The 22,776-nt window shown below is 47.4% G+C and overlaps 2 protein-coding genes across 2 annotated transcripts in view; both read right to left on the bottom strand.

The window, feature by feature from the left end:
* The window catches only part of OXSR1 (oxidative stress responsive 1), a 109,172-nt gene extending 96,571 nt beyond the window's left edge, over positions 1-12,601 (bottom strand). The window contains exon 1 of the mRNA XM_009333323.1: positions 12,436-12,601. Within this exon, the coding sequence (XP_009331598.1) occupies positions 12,436-12,601 (166 nt within the window). The remainder of the gene's footprint in view (positions 1-12,435) is intronic.
* The window catches only part of MYD88 (myeloid differentiation primary response 88), a 15,952-nt gene continuing 2,247 nt past the window's right edge, over positions 9,072-22,776 (bottom strand). The window contains exons 3-8 of the mRNA XM_009333322.1: positions 21,530-21,645; positions 20,883-20,988; positions 17,924-18,055; positions 15,884-16,064; positions 14,702-14,793; positions 9,072-12,755 (exon numbers count right to left, since the gene is read on the bottom strand). Coding sequence (XP_009331597.1) covers positions 12,601-12,755; positions 14,702-14,793; positions 15,884-16,064; positions 17,924-18,055; positions 20,883-20,988; positions 21,530-21,645 — 782 coding nt within the window. The 3' untranslated portion in view covers positions 9,072-12,600. The remainder of the gene's footprint in view (positions 12,756-14,701; positions 14,794-15,883; positions 16,065-17,923; positions 18,056-20,882; positions 20,989-21,529; positions 21,646-22,776) is intronic.

The raw sequence follows: 22,776 nt of genomic DNA, 5'->3' as shown, positions 1-22,776 counted from the left end.
CGGTGCGGCAGCCCTGTGGTGGCCCCATGGTGCGCCGGACGCGTTGGAACCCAGCGGACGGAAGGACAGAAAGCGATGGCGCGGCCTCGCCCGGTTCTGGTCCAGGAGGGACGTTTTAATCCCGAGGCAGAGAGGGCCAAGCCGCCGTCTCCCCTCTCCGTTTCCCCGCCGGCCGCGGCCCTGTGGTGAGCAGGTGTGGAGCCCGGCCCAGGCGCTTCGGGGATCCACATTCCGCGTTTAAAAATAGGTCCCGGGGTTACGACGGGTATGGAGGGATCGGGAGGGCCGGTTCTCACCCCGCCGCCTCCCAGGATGAGCAGTTCTCCGGTTTCCCAGCTGCCGGGTGCTTCTGCTTGCTCCACACTGCAATTCCAACGCTCAGGGATACGTCCAACACCCTCACCCGACGGTTCACGGCCCACAGGTCCGTAGCTGGAGCTTTGTTGATCCGGATGCATTCAGAAGTACATCTGGTGGTCAGTGTGGAAAAAAAAATCAGGTTGAAAGAGTGAGGAATATGAGGCTAACTGGGACCATGAACTCATGAAGGCTGCTGTCTATATATTTAGGTTTAAAGTGTTTGCAGTTTGGGGATCTGGGTTTTTTCTGACATAAAACAGATAAAATGGCGCATCTCTCCCTATCACCAGGCACGATGGTAACCATCAGGAGAACCGATTGGGAATTTCTGTATCGGGTTTCATTCTTCTTTGCCAGTCACTGTTCTTCTTGTAGCTTGATGTCAGGCATTACTGTGAGTCAAAGAACATCAGTTATACATATTTTTAGCTTATTAGGACAAATTCCTGAGATGCCTCTGATGAACCAGGCTTTGTAGAGGGCCACTGCACCCTGCCAAATGCATGGTCGGACTCCAGTATTTTCACTTGTGCTACCTAACGCAGGACACTAACTCCTTCCTTCTACTCTTCTGCTGTCCTACAGAAGCAAGAGGCCCACAGTCCCATCTCGCTTGCTGTTGTGCAGGCACTCAACAACGACGGTCTCTGTCCATGAGCAGAGCTTCCAACTGAAAAGCTGTTTGGTTTTCCTACTTGTGTTAAACATTCCGCTGCCGAGTGATTTTTAGTATTTGCTAAGTATGCTTTAATTACTGCTCGGAACTGCCTCTGTGATCTTTTAACCATGTTATGAAAGGAGTTTATATAGCAATTAAAAGCGGGTTTTTACTCCAGAGCATGCACTCGGGTGGCCAGTGTCATATTTCTGATAGCTAACAGCATGTTAAAAATGGATCTGAGCCAGGCATCAACAAAAAAAAAGAGACTTATATATGCTTAATTTTATTTGCCACAGTGTTTTTAAAGTCGGAACCGTATGTTGAATTCTGTTATTTTGGACCGAAAATCCACCCCCTGAAGGCAATGCTAAAAGTCTATTGATTTAGATCAATGGGGTGGGATTAGGCCCACAATAAGCCGCCTTCTTTAAGAATTAGCGCAGACTTTGATCGAAATTAAAATTTAAAATGTGCACTGACAAGACCACCAGTGGCCACGTGAGCATACACAAATGAATGTTGTATTTGAGTTTTCCAGCTCTGCAGTGAAAAATGCATTTCCACATTTTTAACCCCAAATCTCTCATTCACATAGAATCTGGGTCCCACAAATTTTGTATTATTTTTTTAAATGAACTCATCATTTTGGGTCCCTCAAAAGTCAGGCGTTGCTGTTGCATTCATTCATTCAACGGGTTGTTTCAACCTGAGTCCGATGAGGGATGAAAAAATGGAGCTGGCTTCCACGAAGATCTTAATCCTTAGCCCACTTCAGATCTCCAAGCAAGCACCTTCTCCTGTTTCATCATTAATATTCTGCTCATCCTACTTTTCCTGATTTGCTTTATTTTGTCTGTCTCGTGTAGGTTGTAAGCTCTTCAGGGCAGAAGCAATGTCTCTATAAAAGAGCCTGTGAAGTGGTGCTGCAGAATGAAGTGGTTTGTTGTAATAACAAGAAATTTTAGTAGAAATCTGAAGTGGAAAGGCAGTTTCCTGGTGTATCCACCTCTGCTCTGGATCAGGCTTTAGGGGAGACTGAGAAGTGGAAAAACTCCAGACGTCTTTCAGGTAGGAAGGCTGCAGTCCAAGAAAAGGTCTCAGAGCTGGTTATCCCGTATTTTTTGACTTCAGTAAAACACCACGGTGGTTAGAGCAGGCAGTGCCCTCCTCCCATTGATTCTGCTGCAGAGTAAAGGCTTTCTTCTGACACCTGCATTTCACTGATGTCCTGGGGGCTCATGTTCCCCGGCGACTGGCTGGGAGCCTTCGCCCAACAGGCACACAGCGCATGCATTCGCACAAAATGCTCTCATTCTCGTAAGGCACGTGGTTTCCTGCCTTTGTGGGCCAATTACTTATTGTTTCAATGAAGCTTACTGGCACTATCCAGCTCTTTGCCTTTTTTTTCCATTCATGTAATATTGGCTATCGTAAACTTGATGTTTAATGCATAATTTGGTGATTCTAATCCTCAGCGCACAGACGTTGCTAGCTTTAGTACCTGTAAAGGATCCTTGACATCTGGTGTATTTTATCATCATCGCAAGAGTGAACATACATTAACTTAATTTACACTTGGGTTGTAGAAAACTAGTCTAAACTCTAGTTTGCTTATCGAGGCACTGCAGATTTCATCTTACCATTCATGTAGACTCTCAGATATATCATTTTCTTCTTGTTACAGTTAAAGTCGAAGTTGCTCTCTCAGAACAGCCATGCAGAGGCATTTGCTGTCACAGTTCAGTAGTGTTTGGGGCCATGGCATTTGTTGCCGCGTTTCTAGTTAAAGGCTTTTTAAGGCCTCATAAACCGCTGTTTGTAAGTGACTGTGAATTAGCTACCACGATTCTTGCAAACAACAGCAGTTAATGTGCTTATTGAACTGCTTGGTACGGGCATGGTTTGCTAGAGCGAGGGGGAGCCCAACAATGCCTGCCTTACTGCATCCAGAATAGGGCAAGTGCGCGTCGGCAAGCAGAATGCCTGACCTTGTTTCACTACCAAATTTGCCCGCTATTTTTTCTTCATGGAAACACTCCCAGGTTTATTGAAGGGACCTTACTCTATCGAACAGCAGCTGATTATTTAACAAAGTACAAGGCAGTTTCCTCTCCAGCCAACAAAGGCAGGCACTGCCCTTTATCTCCGGGGGTTACTCCTGGCAGCTTTGCTTTGGGTTTTGAGAAATAAGGCAAGGACCGTGCAGTGGAGGAAGGAGCAGTGATTTAAAACCCTCCAACTGGAGCAAGTTTTTAATAATAGTTGTTTTCAAAACACAAGCCAAATGCCAGTCTAAACCACACCGGCAGGTTTTCCTAAGTGATCCTGTGTACTACCATGTATCTCCGCCCCGTCATTGAGTGCCGGTGTGCTAAGTCATTTTAAATTCACCTTTGAGGTCACTTTGAAGTCAAGTATCTGAAGGCCCAGTTTTAACAGGTGAATTCTGGTTCTCACAGTATGTTTACGGAAACCAGCTTTCGCTCTGCAAACACACTTCTTATCCCATCACCACTGCCTCTCAACAGAAATGCTGCGTTGTTCTCTTAGTTCCTCCACTGAAAATATCCCCCAGATTTTAAGCTCCAGGAAACAAGCGAAGAGCTTATGACCAAGACAAGTTTTTTCTTCTTACTCTTTTCTTCTAAGTTGATGATTTTTTAGTATACAAATTGAAAGCCAGTTAACCCTCTCTGTAACAAATTACAGCTTTGCTGCCTCCGTCAAATCTAATATAAAATCAATGCTAGGTGTAAGAAATAATTATAACAAGATCTTGATTACCACATACCTGAACCACAGTTTAATAGTCAGCTCTTGCTCTCCTCTGGTTTACAATAATGCTTTCTTCATACTGCTTTGTCTTTACAGGAGGTAATGAAAGACACTTCACATGCCCGTACCTCTTTTCACCCTGGGAATGTCACAGCTTCTAAGGACAGAAAGGTTTTCCCACTGGCCTTTTCTGTGGAGGGTAAATCTCCATCATAAAACATTTTCTAAGCAGCTGAGCAGGACGGGGAGGGGGTTAAGAATGTGTTTCAGAGCTTTTCCCCTCATTGTTGAAAGTGCAAAATAAGCCTGATGCAAGCATCTAGACCCTGACTGACGGACAAGCGGGTACACCTGGCCTGACTCCTCTTTTGCAGGTGATGAAGGGTGGCCAAGGACTCTTGGTTCTATCACATAAAGATTTGTGTGTGTATTTAAGACCGTTTTGGACATTTTATTATTCAACAACACTCTTTTAGAAAAATACTCAGTCCAGACATAACTCCTGACAGAAATCAGCTTAGCAATGCCAGAGAAGATCCCCTCCTTGCTGCTCGCTGTTGCAGCAGAGAAGTCCCGAGTATCCCTGGGTACTTAGATTTCCTTCTGAGGGCTGGCTATGGCAGGACTGAACACAGAAAGCAGCTTTTGGAGGAGACGCTGCTGCTCTTGGGTGATACAGCATGGATATTCTGTCAGCTAGGAGTGCTTGGACCCAATTTACAGCTGGCAAACTTTGAAGGAATAAAATAAAACATCTTTTGTGACACTACAATGAAGCAAGATGAATTCTCTTAAAAGCCAGTGGGAAGAGAAACTCTAGGAATAGAAAGATAGGGTTGAATAAGATTTCATTCACTTCTTGCCATCTGGGAATAAGATTTGTGAGGGAATATTGTTCTTATCCTTATAAACGGCCAATATCTTCTCGAACCCAGCTAAGCTGAGGCTCGGCAAGGTTTGTGGTTCACATTAGCAGATTCTAATGACATGAGTTTACAATAATAGTCTAATAGTTCAGTGTAACAGTGACTCATAGCTTATTACTGTGGCAATAGGAATGTAAAGAGAGTCATTTGAAAAAAAACCTATTTGGATAGTTCACATCCTTTCCTCCCTACTCATGAATTCCTCTGTCATTGAGTGCTGGCTGCTAAAAATAGGATCCTTTTTGTGTATCTAAAGTAAAGGAAAACCTAGAATTGTAGAGACAGTAAGAGGGGACCAAGGTCCTTACATACAGAGCCTTCAGGAAATATTTGTAATGAAAGCCCTCTGAGAGTGCAGAAATGTTTTCAGAAGATGGAACAATCTAAGTCTAAGGAGATATTTTGCAGGAAGAAGAAGAGTTAATGAATCGCACCAGCTCCCAGCTTTGATATTTTGCACTGTGGGGATGGGAAGATTCATCTCTCTATCAGATGTAGGACCAAGCTGCAGTTTCATCGTGGAGAAGCTGTCCCACTTCAGCAGTAGAAGAGGAAGCTTCAGGAAACAGCCCAGGAGCAGCCCTGTGGGCTGACAAGGAGCCAGAGAGGAGCCACAAGAGGGGACTCGCTAGGAGTCACCTGAAGTGGTACAAATCTCTTAAGGACAGCAGTAGGAAAGGGGAACTGGGAAGACATCAGCAAGGTATCTGCGAGTTAATTGGATTCCCACCACCTCCCCTTTGAAAGAAAAAAAACCCGCATGGCACCTCAGAAACAAACCGCTGAAGTGTGAAATCACGCGGCAGGGAAAGCTGTCACAGAGAATCAGAAATTGATTTAATAGAGAAAAATTGACTGCTGCATAATTTGTGCAGATTGCTAGCCGAGAGAGAGAGATCCACAGCTCCTAAGGGCTTGGCTGCGGGCACCGTCTGGCGAAAGGTGCGGAAAGCAAAATTTCATAGTTGGTAATTCTACGTGTACTGAATGCTTCCTCTTCAATACCGAACAATTAAAATCGATGACAGGATGCTAGGTAACAAAAGAAAATGACTGATCAATATGCATGTCTTGGAGCTGAAGAAAAACCCGTCTGCCGAGAGCAGCATGCTGATGAGGCGAGATTTCTGAGAGCTCAGATAGAAAATCTTAAAACCTTCCATTCCCGATGCTTGATAAAACAATGCAGCTAAGCAGATGCCAGATGCAGTGCTAGGAGAGGTTAAGTCACCAAGGAGGCTAAAAGAATAACGGTTAGGAAGAACAGGGAATACTCATTTTTAGACTAAATAGCTTTAGAGTAAAAACTGTGATGCTTCTCTTCTTTGCCTTTCCTTCTAAAGATCTAAAAGCCCTTTACTGATATTGAAAAATCATGTTCTTCGCATACCCATGTGAGGTTTTAGAAATGCTGAGACACTGACATTTTAAGGCCAATGTCCATTTTGGTCCTCAGCTCAAAGCACTTTAAATCTCATTTCCCCATATATTTCAGTTGGGGGTGTCTGCCAAGTGCTGCCAAAAATCAAACGCTAAATCTTCCATGATTCCGTAGTTTTAGATCAGTCGCCCAGATTTCTGAACACTTTCGAAAACATTGCTGTAGAGCAGGCCACAGGGTCCACCGTGGCTCCGGCAGGATGGGGAATGGCCCATTTCATCACCTCGTGAGTTTGATTTCATTAACAAACTAGACAAGATTCATAGCGTTGAGCCCGCATGTTCTCACGGGGCTTAGACCAAGGGTTCTCCTCCTCCCACCGTCTCGCCTGACGCCTCCTCCACAGAGCCCTCCTGCTCGCTCAGCGTGGGTGAAACGAGCAGCCATCCACCTTATGAGCCAGCAGGACCCACTGATCCTTTCACCCACAGGCTAGCACCCAGCCTGGCACGCTACTTTGCTCCTTCCCCGCGTGAACGCGTGGTAGGGCTGTGAGCTGTACGAAATCTGTCCGGTCCGGAGAGAGTCTGGATGCTTGGCTGTTGAGGAAACCCGGGCATGTTCTTCCCAGCGCCTCTGTGCTTCCAGCCGTCTGCCACCTGCCTCCTCACCCAGGGGGGTCTCTGCGTTTGCTAGGAAGGGGAGGCTTGAACGCGCGGCACGGAGCAGCCGTGCTGTCCTCGGGCTCAGCCCCAGACACCACGCTCGGCTGTCCCCGCTCTGCAGGGCAGCGGGAAGGCGGGTGTGGAACAGGAGGAAGAAAAAAGTTCCAAGCAACCTTTTGTAAATAAGTGTTTCACGGCCAATGCAGACTGCGTTCATCCCCTCCTTCCAGTCCAGCCCCACCAAAACCCAACCTAAGCAAGCCTAGGAGTTGGGGAAATTGGAATCAAACCCCCTCCGCTGACTGCCAGCCAGGAGAAACTCCAGGTGACGAAACGTTCACGCTCTGAACTGAAGGGATGCATCCCACGCAGCGTGGGACAGCAGTTCACAACCGCTGGTGCACGGTGACGTGCCGTTGCGGAAACTGTCTTACCCCAGCTGAGAGAGAGCAAACCGCTGTCCGGTGGGCACGGGCAGCCCCAACCTCCTCTGCCACTGCACGAGCGGCTGTATCGGCGGCAGCGGGAGGAGGGAAAGGCACGTTGGTAAGCCGGGCTCTGCTACGGGAACAGAAAATGCGTTGTTTGTAAATCAGACTTTGGAACAGCTGAACACTTAAATACACCCTCAATTAATGAAACCTTTGCAGGGCAGTGCAGCTCCAGAGTCGATACAATATCCATTCTCCTGACTGCAGATTTCGCTACAAAATAAGCAAGTTTTCCAGGCAGGGCTTGATAGTGCTTATCAAGAAGTTGTGTCGCGTTCAAAGTCATCTCAAAATCCCGGTGGGGATCAGCCGAACCAAAAATCATTATAACATAGCACCGAGAGAAAATTACCTTCAGAGAAATATTTGTACACAGCGCATGTCTAGTTGTCTGGTAAAACCCCGGCAGGTCTGACAGAGGTACTTTTTAATAAGCTCTATTGGCATGCTTTCCAGTAATGTGAACCTTGTCGGGTTTGTTTCTTTTTATTGCCTTATTAAAATATGTTTCCAGGATGCTCAAACAACATTTCCCAGCCATTTTTATGCATAATTACATTTTCTTCCCTATGCTAATTTTCTTCCAGTAAATGTGCCCGCCGGACCAAGCAGTGCCTCGGTCATGATAAAGCAGCTCTTTTCACGTCAGCGTAACAAAGAACAGAATTTGATCCATCAAGGGGCAATACTTCATCTCTCACCCTCCATCTCTGAAGCTTAGAACATTCTGCAGCGGTTACTGAATTTCACCAGGTAAACGCTGTCCCCCAGTAGACGAGGAAATGGCGCCGACGCTCCTGCATGGGAATGAAATACAGGACTGGGAATATTTCTTCTGGCACAAGAGGAATAAGAGCTACCACAGCTGGACCCCCTGACCCCACCGGAGTCTGAGCTACTGCCAAATACAGGCAAAAATCATTAACTGCTCAAAAACATCCAAACAGGCGAGCGGTGTAAAGCCGCACTGACAGTGATGGGATGCCAGCGTTTCTGGGAGTGGGACTCTCCTGGCAGGCTGCTCCTGCCAGCGATTTCTATCTAGAATAAAGAATTCAGAGATGGTTTCCATATCACCGTGCGTATGTTCACTCGTAGTAGCCATAGCAAAGACATTACTTCATATGCTTTATAGGGAATACCATCCTGCAAGCGGCTTAGCGTATAGCCTCTCCTGTTGTGAAGTGCAGCTCGTCCCTGACCTCCAGAAATTCCTTCCAACCAACACTTCCGTGATTCAGTGATCCTTCGTCTTTTCCTGTGGCAGGGCCTTGGCCCGACAGCTGCTGGGTTTGTAAGTTACTTCCCTGTCTTGGACCGACTCCGAGCCAAAGGAAATAAAGCTGGCAAAATCCTCCAGACCGCTGCACTGCAGTATATCCCCTGCCGGGGCCTCTAGAAAGGATGGAGTAGGAGCTCACCAGCCAGCATCCCTGCTTGCTGGGGGCGCACAGCCGAAGCCTTGGCTCCGTCCCCTCCAGCCTGTTGGGTACCGGGGCTGAAGCAGGTCCAGGACGGCGACAGACACAGACCGCAAAGCCAAAAATGAGACCTGGAGAGGAACCACACGTGTCTGCAGTACAATTCCTTGATAATTTTCCTCCTGACGTGACACAACTCTACCTCTCCCTCTTCCAGACACGGCCAAAGGCCTCCACTGAGGAAGCTGTTTAGGCAAAACAAGAAGACAAAAAAGAACTAGCCCGTATTATTTCTCACTACTTCATTTTGAGACCTAGTATTTATTCTCCGATGCCCAAGAAGGAGATTCAGCCTGATGGATTTTAATTCTTTATTTTAAAATGTTTTCACAAGTAGCAAAAGTTTGGGTTTTTTGAGGAGGAAAAAAACCACAGAATCGTTGACTATTTTCAGAATGGCTATAAAACACGTATGCTTTTCCAAAGATTTGTATCAGGATAGAAAGTAATATAAATATATATGTCTATATGTATATAAAAATAAATGATTTGGTACTAACAGATTCAACTAGGACAGTTTCAGTGAGGGAAAGAAAAAAAATGGAAAAAAATGTAACATCACAATTTTGTAAATCCCTTTTTTAAAGGTGTTCAAGATTTTGACCTTCCACTGAGCATGAAAGAGGGGAGGAGAACCACAATTGCCACCGAAATGTGTTTACAATAACTAGTTTTTCTATCATTCATAGATGTCACACTTCATCAAGTCACCATGACAAGACAGATATGAAAATGTCAGAAGTGCATACACTCTGTTTTTTACATAGAAGACGCTGCATATTTAAAGCACATATTTTATGTTTTAGGGCTGTTATCTCACTTTACCCCAAAGTAATTATTTTAGCCTACAAGACAATTGTAACTGCTTGGAGGAAAACAACAGTCTGACACCAGTAATACTTGCCCGGCATCCGAGCCAGGCAGACACAAAGGCCAGAGCACAGAGAGCCGGGTGATAACGAGATCTTGCCGAAGCACCGACATCTTTCACAATTATTTGGAATATTGCATTTATCTACTGAAAGTCAGGAGATTCAGAAATTCAGCTCTTGTCTTTCCCTTGCAGAAGCAGCACCCTCCCTGTTCGGTGATCACCAGATCATCTCCTACGAAGCCGACCGTTACTATTTTTGCTGCTATTCTTTTTTCCTCATTTGCAGCACCCCAAGTCCCAAACCTCCCGTCAGGGCTCGCGCAGAAGACACCGCACGAGGTTCAATCTGCCAAAACTCTCACTATTTTTGGTATAGCCTCCTTAGAAGAGGGTGCAAGGGACAGAGGAAGAAAACCCACTCCTCTTATCTCCATCCCGGACCCTGGCCGTGACAGCGGGTCAGTGTGCAGCCGGTCCATCCCTGCCGTCCCCCCTCCATCCCACCCAGCAGGCAGGATCCCTCGCAGGGTGCCAGCACGGGCCATTGCCTCCCTCTAGCGTCTGCAGCGCAGCCTCCTGTGCCTGTGGTGTTATTAATTAGTTACCGGAGTCCTTTCAGCTCTCGAAACAAGAGGAATCTGGTTTGGTCCTGCGAGTAATGACCCATAATTAATGTTTATAGACACTCCACAGTATGAGAATTCACTGAGCCCCAGGAGCGCCTGGGGATCAAGCAGCCTCCAGAAACTCTTCTATAATTAACATTTAACGATTATGCAGAAACCCCGAGGCAAGCAGCTGTCTCCGCTTCTGCAGGAGAGGCCTGAGGGCAATAGGACATGAAGGCGAACTATTTAGAAACCCATCATCAGCCTAACTTTTCACGGACTTCTCACTTGTTCTAGCACGAGAGAGAGGTGCAAACGTCACCTTGGCACGATGGCAGCAGTTACATTTGTAGGAGGGACTGAAAAACACCCAGCTCGTGGGCCTATCCAAAAATGGCCCCTGACGCTAACGTGAGGTGCGTGAACAAGCTTCACCATGTTCAGGTCAAGGGCTGGCTGCTCTCAGCCAGGAGGAACCCGCAGCGGCGCGTGGACAGGACTTCACAGCACCCCCTTGGTAAGGGACCATTCATTGACAGGCTGGGTGAGGAAAAGGCAGGAGCACACATTTCTGTCTGCACCTCAGCCCTGGCAATGCTTTAAAACAAATCCTGGAAAAAAAAAATCACATCCAGATGCAACCTTAAAAATGTAAATTAGTAAAACATTAAGCCGTAAAATCAACATGAGTCAGCGGCTGAAGTAATGAACGAAGTGGCAGAGTTCAAGCAACTGCAGATACATAAGCAAGACTCTTCTCTTCCCAATTTAGAAAGTATTTACTGAAAATCCGTTTAACACACCAACGGGTCCCTTTAAAACACAACTTTGGGCAGAACTCTTGCCCCTCACCCCTGAGCACCGAGAACTGATGAGATCCACTAGTCTCTGCAGAATTCAAGGCCAAGTCTAACACGCAGAGCAGTATCAATGTTGCTCCTAGCCTTAGTCACAGAAATACATTAGTGATCATGGTGGCTAATTAAAATACGCTCTTTCCTATTAATGTAACATTAGCCTTTATATTTTAAACAGCCCACTTGATAATTTAATACACTCTTTATGCAATATTTATCCCTGTACCTTTGAGGCATCCCCAAAGCTGATGTGTTCTGGAAGGCTCTAAAAGGTAAAGCAATTTAAGATCTGGACCCACTTAGGTGCACAGCTCTGTTCCCAGTCAAGTCAATGAGCAACAGCATCCCACACTTTGTGTAGCAAGGAGTTTCACTGAAAATACACATTTTAAGACTGAATTTCTACTAAAGGAAGGCTCTATTGTAAACATTTAATAAGATCTGGGAATATAAAATGCTAGTATAAGGTCACTTAACCAAACATGACCTGAACAGAGACAGACATGACCAACATGGTACGAGGTCTTTCCTCACACTTCCTGCTTTCAACGAGCGAAAAATAACCACTTACTGCAAATCTGAGGGACTGCCTCAGAAAATACTAGTGCCAAGGGATTTATCCTGTAAATGAACACGGGACAGGAATATTGTGACATAACTTCAGGAGGAAAACATCCACAGAAAATAAACCAAGCTCAGTAATTCTGCATTAGTTATAACTACGAGGATAATTGCTCTAATTTTGCAGATACTGCTAAGAATAATGGGAGAACCGTTCACTTCTTTGCAGTGCTTTGACAATTAAAATACGCTTCTGCTTCTCTCAAAACAAAGACTGAAGGAGACTGTCTGCCCTCAGAACAAGCGTGGGCCAGGGAGAGCCCACACGCATTCCGCCGTGCTGCCCAGCAGCCGGGCTGCAGCGCAGGGCAGGGGACATCGTCCCTGGCAGGGCAGGCTGCACCCCGCTGACGAGGCTGCCAAAATCAGTCACTCTCATGGCACTGGCCATTCACGAAGCAGGAATCAGAGTGAAACCTCAGTTCCTGCAGATCACCGGGCAGCCATGGGACTTCACTGGAATTTAAAAAAAAAACACCACCAACCCTAGACGTTACTATAGCCATTAAACAGTTTTTAAAATGATAGGAAATATTTGCTTAAGAAAGTCTGCAGTTTGAGGCTCTGAGGTCTTATTAAATGCTTACAACAGAGCCTTCTTCTATTAGACGCTCAGTCTTTAAATGTGTATTTTCTTTATTTTCAGTGAAAGTGCTTACTACACAAAGTGCTGGATGCTGTTGCTCACTGAGCAGGAACATCCTCACAGTTGCTTTATTTCCCCTTCCGAGTTACCAAAAAGTGCTAGAGAAAATTCTTTGCTCCCGGTCGCAGGCTCCAAACACCGATTGCGAGGATCCAGGTTCTGAAGTGGTGAAAGACCCTGCGTGAACAACACCACGGTCCGAAGGCACAGCCAGGACAGATTACAAAAGAGCACCTGGCTCTCATGATTTTGCATCACGGCAGCATGAGGGATTTTGCCAGTCTCATCCAGAACCATTTTTTGGTGCAAGGATTGGTGTAATCACAAATTGTAATGAATCGTAAGATGCTTGGAAACTCGTTCTTCATGGTTTTGCACTTGACTGGAATCAGCCGTTTGAGACGAGCACCTGAAAGACAGGTCACACAGGCAGAGGATTACACAGAGCCACAGTCAGATCCTGTACCCATTTTCTCCCCACAGCAGCACACACATCACGAGATCCAGGTCTGCTCCCGATTTTGTGTCATCTCATTATAATGCAACTCACCCTCACCCTGGAGAGCAAGTTTCTGAATCCCAAGCCCTCTGCTAAGAACATTTCACTCAAATACATAGCGGGGCCCCATCTAGCATGCATCGGGCAGCTTGCCGTTTCTTGTGGAACGCAAACAGGAGTATACAGGCCTGACTACTTCCAGGTGCGTAGGAAGAGAAAATTGAGAGACTAAGCTGCTTCTAGATCGTCAGCTTTGCTGGGTTATCTCCAGTTCTTCTTCCTCCTACCCTGATTCACTCAGGCTGCAGACAGTACCCACCGATGACAAGGGGCTGCGACGAATCGCTCTGCTAACACGAACTGCTTTTTTTGAGGCATCAGACAACTCTCCCCGCGATTGCTACTCCTTGAAGGAGCAGCTCTTCTAAAGAGGAACCTCTCCCCTTACAATTCTCCACAGGGACACCCGCTACCAGCTAAACTGCCCAGTGCAAGTGATGACACCGAGACCTGGATGAGGCAAGAAACCACGATTTCGTAACGGCAGCAGGTGCTTAAGTAATCTGTGGAGCTCCCAGAACTTGCCGCCAAACCCTTCCACGTGTTAGTTGCCCCACGCAAACAAGTTAACTCTGTGATTTCTGTAAGCCTGTACTTACACGCGTGTTTTTACTGGTAGAGCTCAGGTCATTACAGATGGGCATTTCTTTTCCTGTCGTTCTAATGAAAGGTATGATGCCAACAAAAAAACTGGTGAGGAACTAGAAGGACTTTGCTGCCAATTTTGATGATTGGGGGCTGATGCAACATGCTAGGGGTGTTCAAAGGATTAACGGCCATCGTATGAAATTATTGTGTCAAGGAAGATGGAGCCAGTTCCCAGCTCTGCCGCTGGCTTCCAGTTTAACCTCTGGCACGTCACTTATAATACCATGTCAGATACCTCATCTAGAAAGAGGTGCATCTACATGCAGACACTCCTACACGTATTACATATCCTCCATACTATTAGGCTGTGCTGCACTTACTCCCCAGCAACATACACAAGTGTAGGATAACTAGTGGTTAGAGAAAAGCAATCTGAACAGACTCGGCAGAAGTAAATTGATGGCTTTTCAATTCAGAACAAAATATGTAACAGATTTTTCCAATCCAAGCTGAAGATGCATTCCATATTTTGTTTACCCATCCACAATACTCAAGGATCTCTGCAAAAAGCTGCGTGTTCGTTACCTGCTACCCTATTCCCAGCATTTACTCACACCCTAAATTTATTATAATATTTTCCTCTTTAGTAACGGATTTCCTGTATGGATCTTAAAGCACTTCACAGGCCTGACGTGCAGCTGCAACGTCTCTGAAGCAGGCAGCGTTAGCCCACTTGACAGCTGGCGCACTGAAGCATGGACAGCTAAGCTCCTCGCTCGCGGTCATGCAGAAGGTCAACGGCAGGGCAAGGAACCAAGTCCAGGTCCCTGCCTGCACGACGAAAATATAAAACCACCGTTAGTTTTAATGGCTGCTTCTAAGAGCGATAAATGCCTGTTTGCTTAGTGAAGGGCATTACACCCAGGGCAAGCCCTGTGCCTGGGTGGACTTTCATACACGTGAAACCTAAGTCAGTGGTGAGAACACGGATCTGAGACCGAGTTACCGGTTCTGTAACTATCAGTTATTTGTTTTCTCCTTTCTCACCTGTATTTATCTAATCTGTTTAAAGACATCTGAGACTACCCCTCATTCTGCATTTGTGCAGCGCCCAATACGCACAGCACTGGTCTCAGCTGGAGATGTTACTGTAATAAAAATTGTAATGTTGATAAGCAATTTTAAATGGGGTATTTGTGAGATCTTACCTGGGGAAAGACTAAGAGCAAATTTGGTCTGAAAATCACATTCATCACTTTCCAGGTAATCATCTGAAATGACGACCACCATCCTCCGACACCTGAAGATAAAGCAGTCGGGAGAAAAAAAAATACAATGTCAACAGGGATACTTCTCATTCTCACTGGTAGAAGTATGTATTCCTTTGAATTGCTCCGGTGGAGAAATGAACCCGCCAGCTGTGTTCCAGCAGGAGTTAACTACAGAGCAAGGACTACTGACAGACAGATAGCTGCGTTACACACAGAAACCTGATTACAGATACACACTCATCTACTAAAAATGAAGAAACAGCAAAGTCCAGATTGTCTGTGCAATCTTTATTTGATCCTCTGTCTCTATTTACAAACAATGCCATCTTAATTAGCTGCTAACATGCTGCCTTTATTGACTGAGCATAACTGGTACTTTTTAATATTAGAATGAACTGGACAGAGCTTTATTGCACTCACATTACTGTGAATTCACCTGGTTTCATAAATTTGAGCTTTGTTCTCCAATTTGTTGCTTACATTCGTTTGAGGTGCCCGGTTGTAAACTACACGTTAGGCTCTTTATGGAAGGCTACGCTGTACAACAGCCAGGACAGTGAGGCCTTACACGGGTCTCTGTTAACGCCAAGCTACCTCCCTCTGAAAGGCTGATGTTTAAAACCCCAACACCTGCCTTGGGATTTGTCACTCCCTGTCTGGGGAGTCGCATTGATGTCCCACAGCTCCCACCACGCCCGCGTCCCACAAGGATCCCTGAAGTCAGTGCCAGAGCCAACACCAGTGCTGTCCCCTCCAACTCCACACTGCGAGGTGGAGCTAACTCAGCCTGGAGCTGTATTCATTTCCAGATCACCTCCAAGGATGCGACTGCAGGATACTCCAGCCAAGAGAAAAGGCATCAAACGTAAGCAACATCACTACAGTGGCATCTTCCTTGTGAACACAATGAGGCGACATGTTTGGGAATGCTCGAGTCTTCCTTCTGGAGCCAAGAGCATAAAACAAACCCCATAAAGACATCCTTGTGGATTTTTACTGCTTCGCTGGCACCATGCTGCAGACATCATGGTAAAATGAACCTAACGTTCCATTGCACTCATGGAATGAGCGTAACATTCCATGTTACAGCCATGTCCCAAACAGCCATGGTTCACTTACCTCCGTTCTATTAGTTCTCCGCTGATGGACCACACACACGTTCCTGGCAAGACATCCCGATCAAATACACAGAGCTTCAGTTTGAACTCTGTTTGTTCCAGCTCCCTGATCATCTCCTGGACAAACTGAAGGTCCTTCTGACAGTAGCAGATGAAGGCATCAAACATCTCTGTTCCGTTCCCTGAAACCATTAAAAATTTAGCTGTCGTCTTCTACTATAAATGAAGTTAACTCCTGTGGTGAGTTAACTTCACCATAGACTTTTGACTCAGAATCAGGAGCTCTGACAGACAAGCTCTGGCCAAGCTTGCGAAGGTAATTTAACATTTTACCAGACCAGCTACCCTTCGGCCCAGACTCCTGCCCATAACGGGGCTGACAGGAGGTAACACATGTCTGTGCCTTGACTGCTTTGTTTCACAGTCCAGGCTATTCGCCTAAACCCACATTCGCTGGCAGTGGATAGGGAAGGGTAGCTGAGATGCAGACGTGCAAAATCTGCAGAGGCAATAACATCCAGCCACAGGGAAGGGGGGGACACACAGGCTGGGAAGAGCCGGAGGGAGCAGAGTACCCCAGAGGATGCAACTCAGTGCCCCGATGCTCCGGGATTTCACTGGGAGTTACACATCTAAAATATCCTCGTGGCTCTGGGTCCTACTTCTCTAGTTCAGGTCACAGAGATTCAAACTTCCCAACCAAAATCCAGGAATGTCCTGACACCCGCTGCCTACTGAGCTACGAGGCCTTGAAATTTGGACACTGATTTTTATGGCTAAGATGTCAAACTTGGGTACCTGAAGTCACATCCTAAGTAAATGGCCCTGTTTTCCAAAGACGTTAATGGCCGGCAGCTCTCGTTTATTTAGCACTTATCCAAATATTGAAGTGCTGGACTTTAAGGGCAATGTTTCTCGTAATTCAGTGCCTTAATACTGCTGGATAGTTTCCCACTGTGTTATTTTTTTTTCCGTATCAATGTCACTACATGTATTTTCAAGTTTTATGTCAGTTAAAGCCTGCCACAGTGAAAAAAATAGGTCAGGCTCTAAAAGCTGCTGAGAAAAGTATCAACCCGGCAGGCAGAGCCAGCCCAAGAAGCATCCAGTCAAGCAGAAGGGTAACTGGCTGCCAGGTCAATGAAGCTGAGGGTACTGTTTTAGGGGCACAGCGCTAACTTGGGGGTCACATCAGGCAAAGCTGCCATGTACAAACCCCAGCACATTGGTCTATGGACATTTGGGGTTAATCACGTCCCCACATACAGCAAAGGTGGCCACCCAAAGTCGGACTGGCCAGAGGAGCATCTGAAGAGGTGAGCTGACACATCTCCACTCAGCCTCGGCTGCTGCTCCGTCTGTCGCAGAACTTCATGGGATGTCCGCTTCCTCAGCCCGCAGCTGCACACGCAGCCCAGCATGCACGCACACGGCCGCGTGCACAGCTCGGCGCCCTTAGAAAGGCAGAAGGCTGCGCACGCAGCCCCGCAGGCATTTGCACACGCACATGGCTGCACACGCAGAGCTGCACGCGCAGCCCAGCAAGCACACACACACACACAGAGAACTGCGCTTCCTCTCTCCCCCCACTTCACACCCAGCCATACTTCAAACCCTGCTTCCTTTTTATTCAAGGTGGTTAAATCTGCTGAAGGCAGGGCAGCGTAGCCAAGGCAATCAGCTCTGACATCCTTCCCCCCTGCCTCCAACCCACTGTGCTTTCAGCAGCTGTTGCTCTGCGCCAGGCTGTGCTAAGGGACACATTTCTGGGAAGTCTCCTCCCACGCGTGTCCAGTGGGCTCTGTGCCAGCCTGCTTCTGGGTACGGCGTTCCCTAGGGTTGCCCCTCCTCTCTGCCCTAGGGAACAGGAAAAATGAAAATGCCTGCAGATTACCAGCTACAGCATTCTGGCCTAGGCTGTGAAACGGCACGGGTAGTAATGAAGGCAAACAGGTTTTCTGCACTTCTCACGGGGATCTGCTACGGCTGAAGGCAATTCCAACATGAGGTATCACGCAGCAATGTAATCATGGGTGCTTACCGTACGGATCGTCCCTGGTGGTGATGCCCATCAGTTCTGACGTCTTCGGCACACTGCTGTCTACTGCTGGCACTTGAAGCGGCTGGTCGGCCTGCTCCTGCTTCCTTTGTAAGTACTTCTTACAGTCCTCCTCTGCAAAAACACACAACCGATGCGAGAGGCTCCTGTGACGGCGGTTTTACACTGCTGGAGCTCTTTAGAAGAGGAATAGCTATTTCACGGATCAGGGATATTAGAGGGAAAACCCCTGTCTGGTTTTTGGTACCTGTTTATGGACCTGATGTCCCGGAATTTCTCTCACCCTTTTTTGAACTTCTTGATGCTGCCTCCACCACCTCCTCTAACAATTAATTCCTGAAGCTCACTCTTGCTGTGTAAAGAAGTACTTTCTTTTATTTACTTTAAATCAATCTCCTCCTATTATCCTCAGTTCTAGTATATCCCAGTACACTTTAAACAGCACGCACCATGTGTGTAACAGGTCTCAACTCTACTGCCTGCTCTCATTCTTATGCATTTCGGAGGCTTTAAAATCATCAAATAATTGGGGGGGGTTCTCAATTAGAAGTCTTCATATTGTCTTTTACTACTAAATATAGACACACATTAGCCGATTCACACCGTCGGCCTTCGTCAGACAGACCTCCAGGTGACAACGAGTACATACACCCACCGCATACAGGAGGATCACGTAAAATTCTATGGAGCCCCTGAAATGGGCTTTATATTGTGCAACAACTAGTGCAGACCAGGTCTAACATCCTTAGCTCAGGCAGAGCAGGTGGGTACATCCCCTCTGGGATACCTGCAGGGCAAGCAGGCCTGCCACGTTCGCTGCCGTGAACTTCCCAAAGAGAACAGTGATGGACACAGATCTATTATGAACAGATTTTGTTTAAAAATGAATGATAAATCTAAACGCAAAGTCTTTGGAGAAGTGACAAGAAACCCTGCAGCCTCTGCCACTCTGCAATATGCAATTACAGAAGAACTTGAAAGTAAAAGGAGATTTGAAACCAGGAATGGAACCAACAAAAAGATGAAACTCCCCAGAGCCCTCTCCTTTACTTAAAATTAAAGAAAACAAAACTACAAATATCAGCCAGAAAAGTACTGATCACTCAGAGGGTTAGGCTGGCGCAGCTCCAGAGATCGCTGGTGCAACAGCAGCAGCAGAGTAAGGGATCTCCTGGAAGCGCAGGATGCGGGTGGGAGCCCGGTAAGCACTGCTGTAACACAGCCCTGACCAGTAGCGAGCGGGTCTGCAGGACGCCCAGCTCCTGATGCCCCCTCCTCTGCTTCTGTCTCATAGTTTTGCATCTCCTGACTGGATTATCCCCAAGCTAGTAAAGTCTCAGATCTGATCACCGCTTTTCCCGAGGCTGAGGCATTCCCCGTCTCCCCCTTCCTCCCCAGTCCTGCAGTGGAGAGAAGAATCAGCCGTGTTCTCTACCAGCCAGAAGGTTCAGATTTCAGGTCTTTCCTCACTAAAGCACAAACTCGCGTCCCACCTCTCTGCCAGCTGCCTGTTGCCACGAGGTGTGTACATTTCGTGTCCGGCAAGTCAGTGTCCTTGAAATCATGACTAAAGCCACTTTGAATTGGCCAACGGGTTCAGAAGTTCCACAGGAAGGACTAGCACGCAGGCACCACCTTACATGTCCCTGGTTCCCTAGGCAGCCAGCTTCACAATCCAAAATGTTGCTGAATAGGCAAGAGCAGGCAATTATTTAAAGGCATACTAATACTAGTGCTCAACACAGAAATGTTCATTTTAAGCGTATTTGCTCCGCGTCTTCTCTCCTTGTTTCTCCCACCTGCAAAAGTGGCTGAGCTATGCTGGCCTGAGCTGAGTTTTTTTAGATTGGTGCCCAGAGCTCATCACCACACCGCACATGGCTGACACGCAACACTCATTAATGCAAGTGCTCCCCTGATTCAGCTAGTCAAGCCTACCCACGCAGCTTTGATGGCATCATGCTGTAATCCCAGACCCCATTTATCCCTACAGGATAAACCTGAGGGCTGGGCAAAGTTTGCGAAACAAAACACCGGAGCCTCACGGTTTTATTACGAGTGCAAAGTGGGGGCCCTATCGCACCGAAAGCGCCAACAGGTTCAGTGAACCTGAAAGGATGAAAGACATTCACTAATTTGGCAGGGATTAGTCCCCAGCTGGAAACAGTGCCTGACTGTACAAGAAAAAGGGATGCAAACCCACACAAAGAAGTAGCGAGAAACTCCTCCAAGTTAAGGTGTCGCACTCCGCCCAGCATCTGACACACACAAGTCCAGGCTTTACGCTCCTCCAACGGTCAAACAAAAGCCTGAGGTATTGGGGAGAAAGAATAAAACCATGAAACCTGAAGTGCCAAATGATTAGCATGAGGAGAAGAGAGAGAAAACAGACCCAGTAACTCTCAAACGGGAAAGCAGCACTTCTGTAACAGGTCAGGAGGAAACAAAAATCAATTCAGTTTCAGCAGTTTTTTTCGTACCGAAGCAGAGAGCTTCACATCCCTACAGGCGATTGTACAACGAAATAAGCTGCTGGGAAAGATCACACGTAGGGCAGATCGGCCAGGATGGAAGGGCCGCATCCTCCGAGTATCTGTACCCCAGAGAGTGCAACAGGGGAGCTGCTAAATACAGCCCCACTGTACAGAGCGGCCAAAAGTGGAACTGTTCAAGGCCGCAGAAGATACCGATTTTTAGCATCCCAAGAATAGCCAGGAATGGAGCATGCGACGAGAAGACAGGGAACTGGTTCTGCAGTAGAAACGACAACCCAAACACCTCCTCTAGAGCTGCACAGCACCAACGAGTTGTGTTTAACGGGGGTGCTGCGTCCCAAAGAAGCCTGGCTCATTTGCCCACGTAAAGGCGTCAGGTGTCACTCGAGAGATCCCAGAGTGTCCGAGACATTTGTTATGGGCTGGACACTGGACCTGTGAATGACCTGTGGCCATCAGGAGGTGGAGGCCCTGCGAGATATCCTGAGGCCTCTCAAACGACTTGAGATGCCTTCGTGTGGGCAGCCGAATCGTGCCCCAGATCTGCACCTCCTGTAATAAAAGCACAGACCACAGAAACCTCAATACTGACGTTTTCTGAGCTGAATCCCACTGCAGGAGTCCTACCGGCGTAAGGAAAGATGCCCTTGGCATCAGGAAATACCGTGCATAAGAGTGCCTGCAATTGTCCGTTTCCTTCCCTCTTACGAGCGTAAGTATCTCCAACTTCTGCAAGAGCTCGTCGCGCTAGCGACAGGTCACAGGCCCTAGCTGCAATCCTCAGCCAAAAATAATGAGAGGCATGGCCACGCTGGGTCAGGCCGCGGGTCCACCCACCCCAGCACCCTGCCTGCAGCAGTGGTCAGACACAGATGCCATGGGGAGAACGTGAGAATCAAATAAGCGTACAGTGATATTTTCCTGAAATAATCTATCGTTTAGGTATAATCTACAATCTATTTTTATAATCTATCTTTTGGACAATTGGCAGTTAAGGAATTTCTGAGTCAGAGGCAATATTTTTGTGTTGAACAGCCCTCAGTGGGTCCTTCTGCCACGAATTTATCCCTCTCTTCTTAGCAGCGTGACCCACCGCCGGGCTAAACTTGTGACCTTCCTGAAGCCCAGGTTCCTCCCACTCATCCTGCTGCTGTCTGTTCAGGCTCCGACGAAGACCGTCCGCTGCGTTCCCTTCCAGTGGGCCAGCTCCTGAATTCAGGGCCAGAAGAAGCCCAGTTGATGCTCAACGTTTTTGAGAAGTCCCAGCTCTCTCGCACAGCGGGAAGCTTCTGCTATTTGTTACGAACCTCTGACCGGTGGATCACGAAGCGCACTGATTTTTTTTTCTTTCCCAAACCTGAATCTTCAAAGCGCGTTCTTGATTAGGAAGAACGGCAAGCGTATGGGGAAGTCCTCAATCGCTTCCTGGTCAGGCCCTCTACATAGATGAATTTCTACATCTTCACTCATCTCCATGAGTAACAGGAAATGAGCGTTGCTATTTCTTCATTACTAACCCGGTAAACTGTATTATACAACTCAGGACTGCAGCGGAGCCTCTGCCTTTGGAAATCCTTCGGCAATGAATTTCCCCCTCTGATGACAGCTGGCTTCCCTCTGAACTTCTGTGACCATGAAGAATACGAAGAGTCTACAGAGAACAAGTTACCAAAACAGCACTAGGACGGTCATACTGCTCACTGACCTACCTCAAGTTTTTTCAGTTTGCAAGGAAATTCTTTTCCCTTCCATCATCCAGTTAATTATTTTTCCCTTCCATTACCCAGTTCCACACATCCCTCATCCCTCCCTGCAAATACCTTCCTATCACACAGACCCACACATCAGAATTTTCACACCGTCCCGTGTCCGTGCAAGCTGTCTGCTGGCTGACCTGGCCCACAGCGCCCTGTGACACGCAGAAACTGTATCATTGAAGGCTGGGGATAAGACGGGGCTCCAGATTACTTTGCAGGGCTTATGGTTAGTAGAAATGAGGCTGCTATAAAAACACCGAGGAGGTCACTCCACAGTCTGGGAAGGGCTCTTCTTTCTGCGTGGGATTTTTTTCTTAACATCGCCTCCCCGGGCAGAGCAGCAAAGACCAACACAAACAACATCCCCTCTCTCCCAGGCATCAAGGAAGCGCCGAGCTCAGCTGGGCCCTGCTGTCGCAGAGGGCGGCAGGAGCTGCAGGCAGCGCCCCGAAGAGAAACCCGAGCCCGGAGCCCTGGCGAAAGACACGGCCCCTCCAGCCCGGCCCACAGCAGCCCCACAGAGGGACGGGCAGGCTCGGCCCCGCTCCCCTACGAGCGCGGCTTGCGGACGCCGCGGGCTGCG

Source organism: Pygoscelis adeliae, unplaced genomic scaffold (genome assembly GCF_000699105.1).
Source record: "Pygoscelis adeliae isolate BGI_AS28 unplaced genomic scaffold, ASM69910v1 Scaffold88, whole genome shotgun sequence".
Taxonomy (NCBI): domain Eukaryota; kingdom Metazoa; phylum Chordata; class Aves; order Sphenisciformes; family Spheniscidae; genus Pygoscelis; species Pygoscelis adeliae.
The sequence above is the reverse complement of the archived record's forward strand: the minus strand, read 5'-3'. Positions and strand labels throughout refer to the sequence as shown.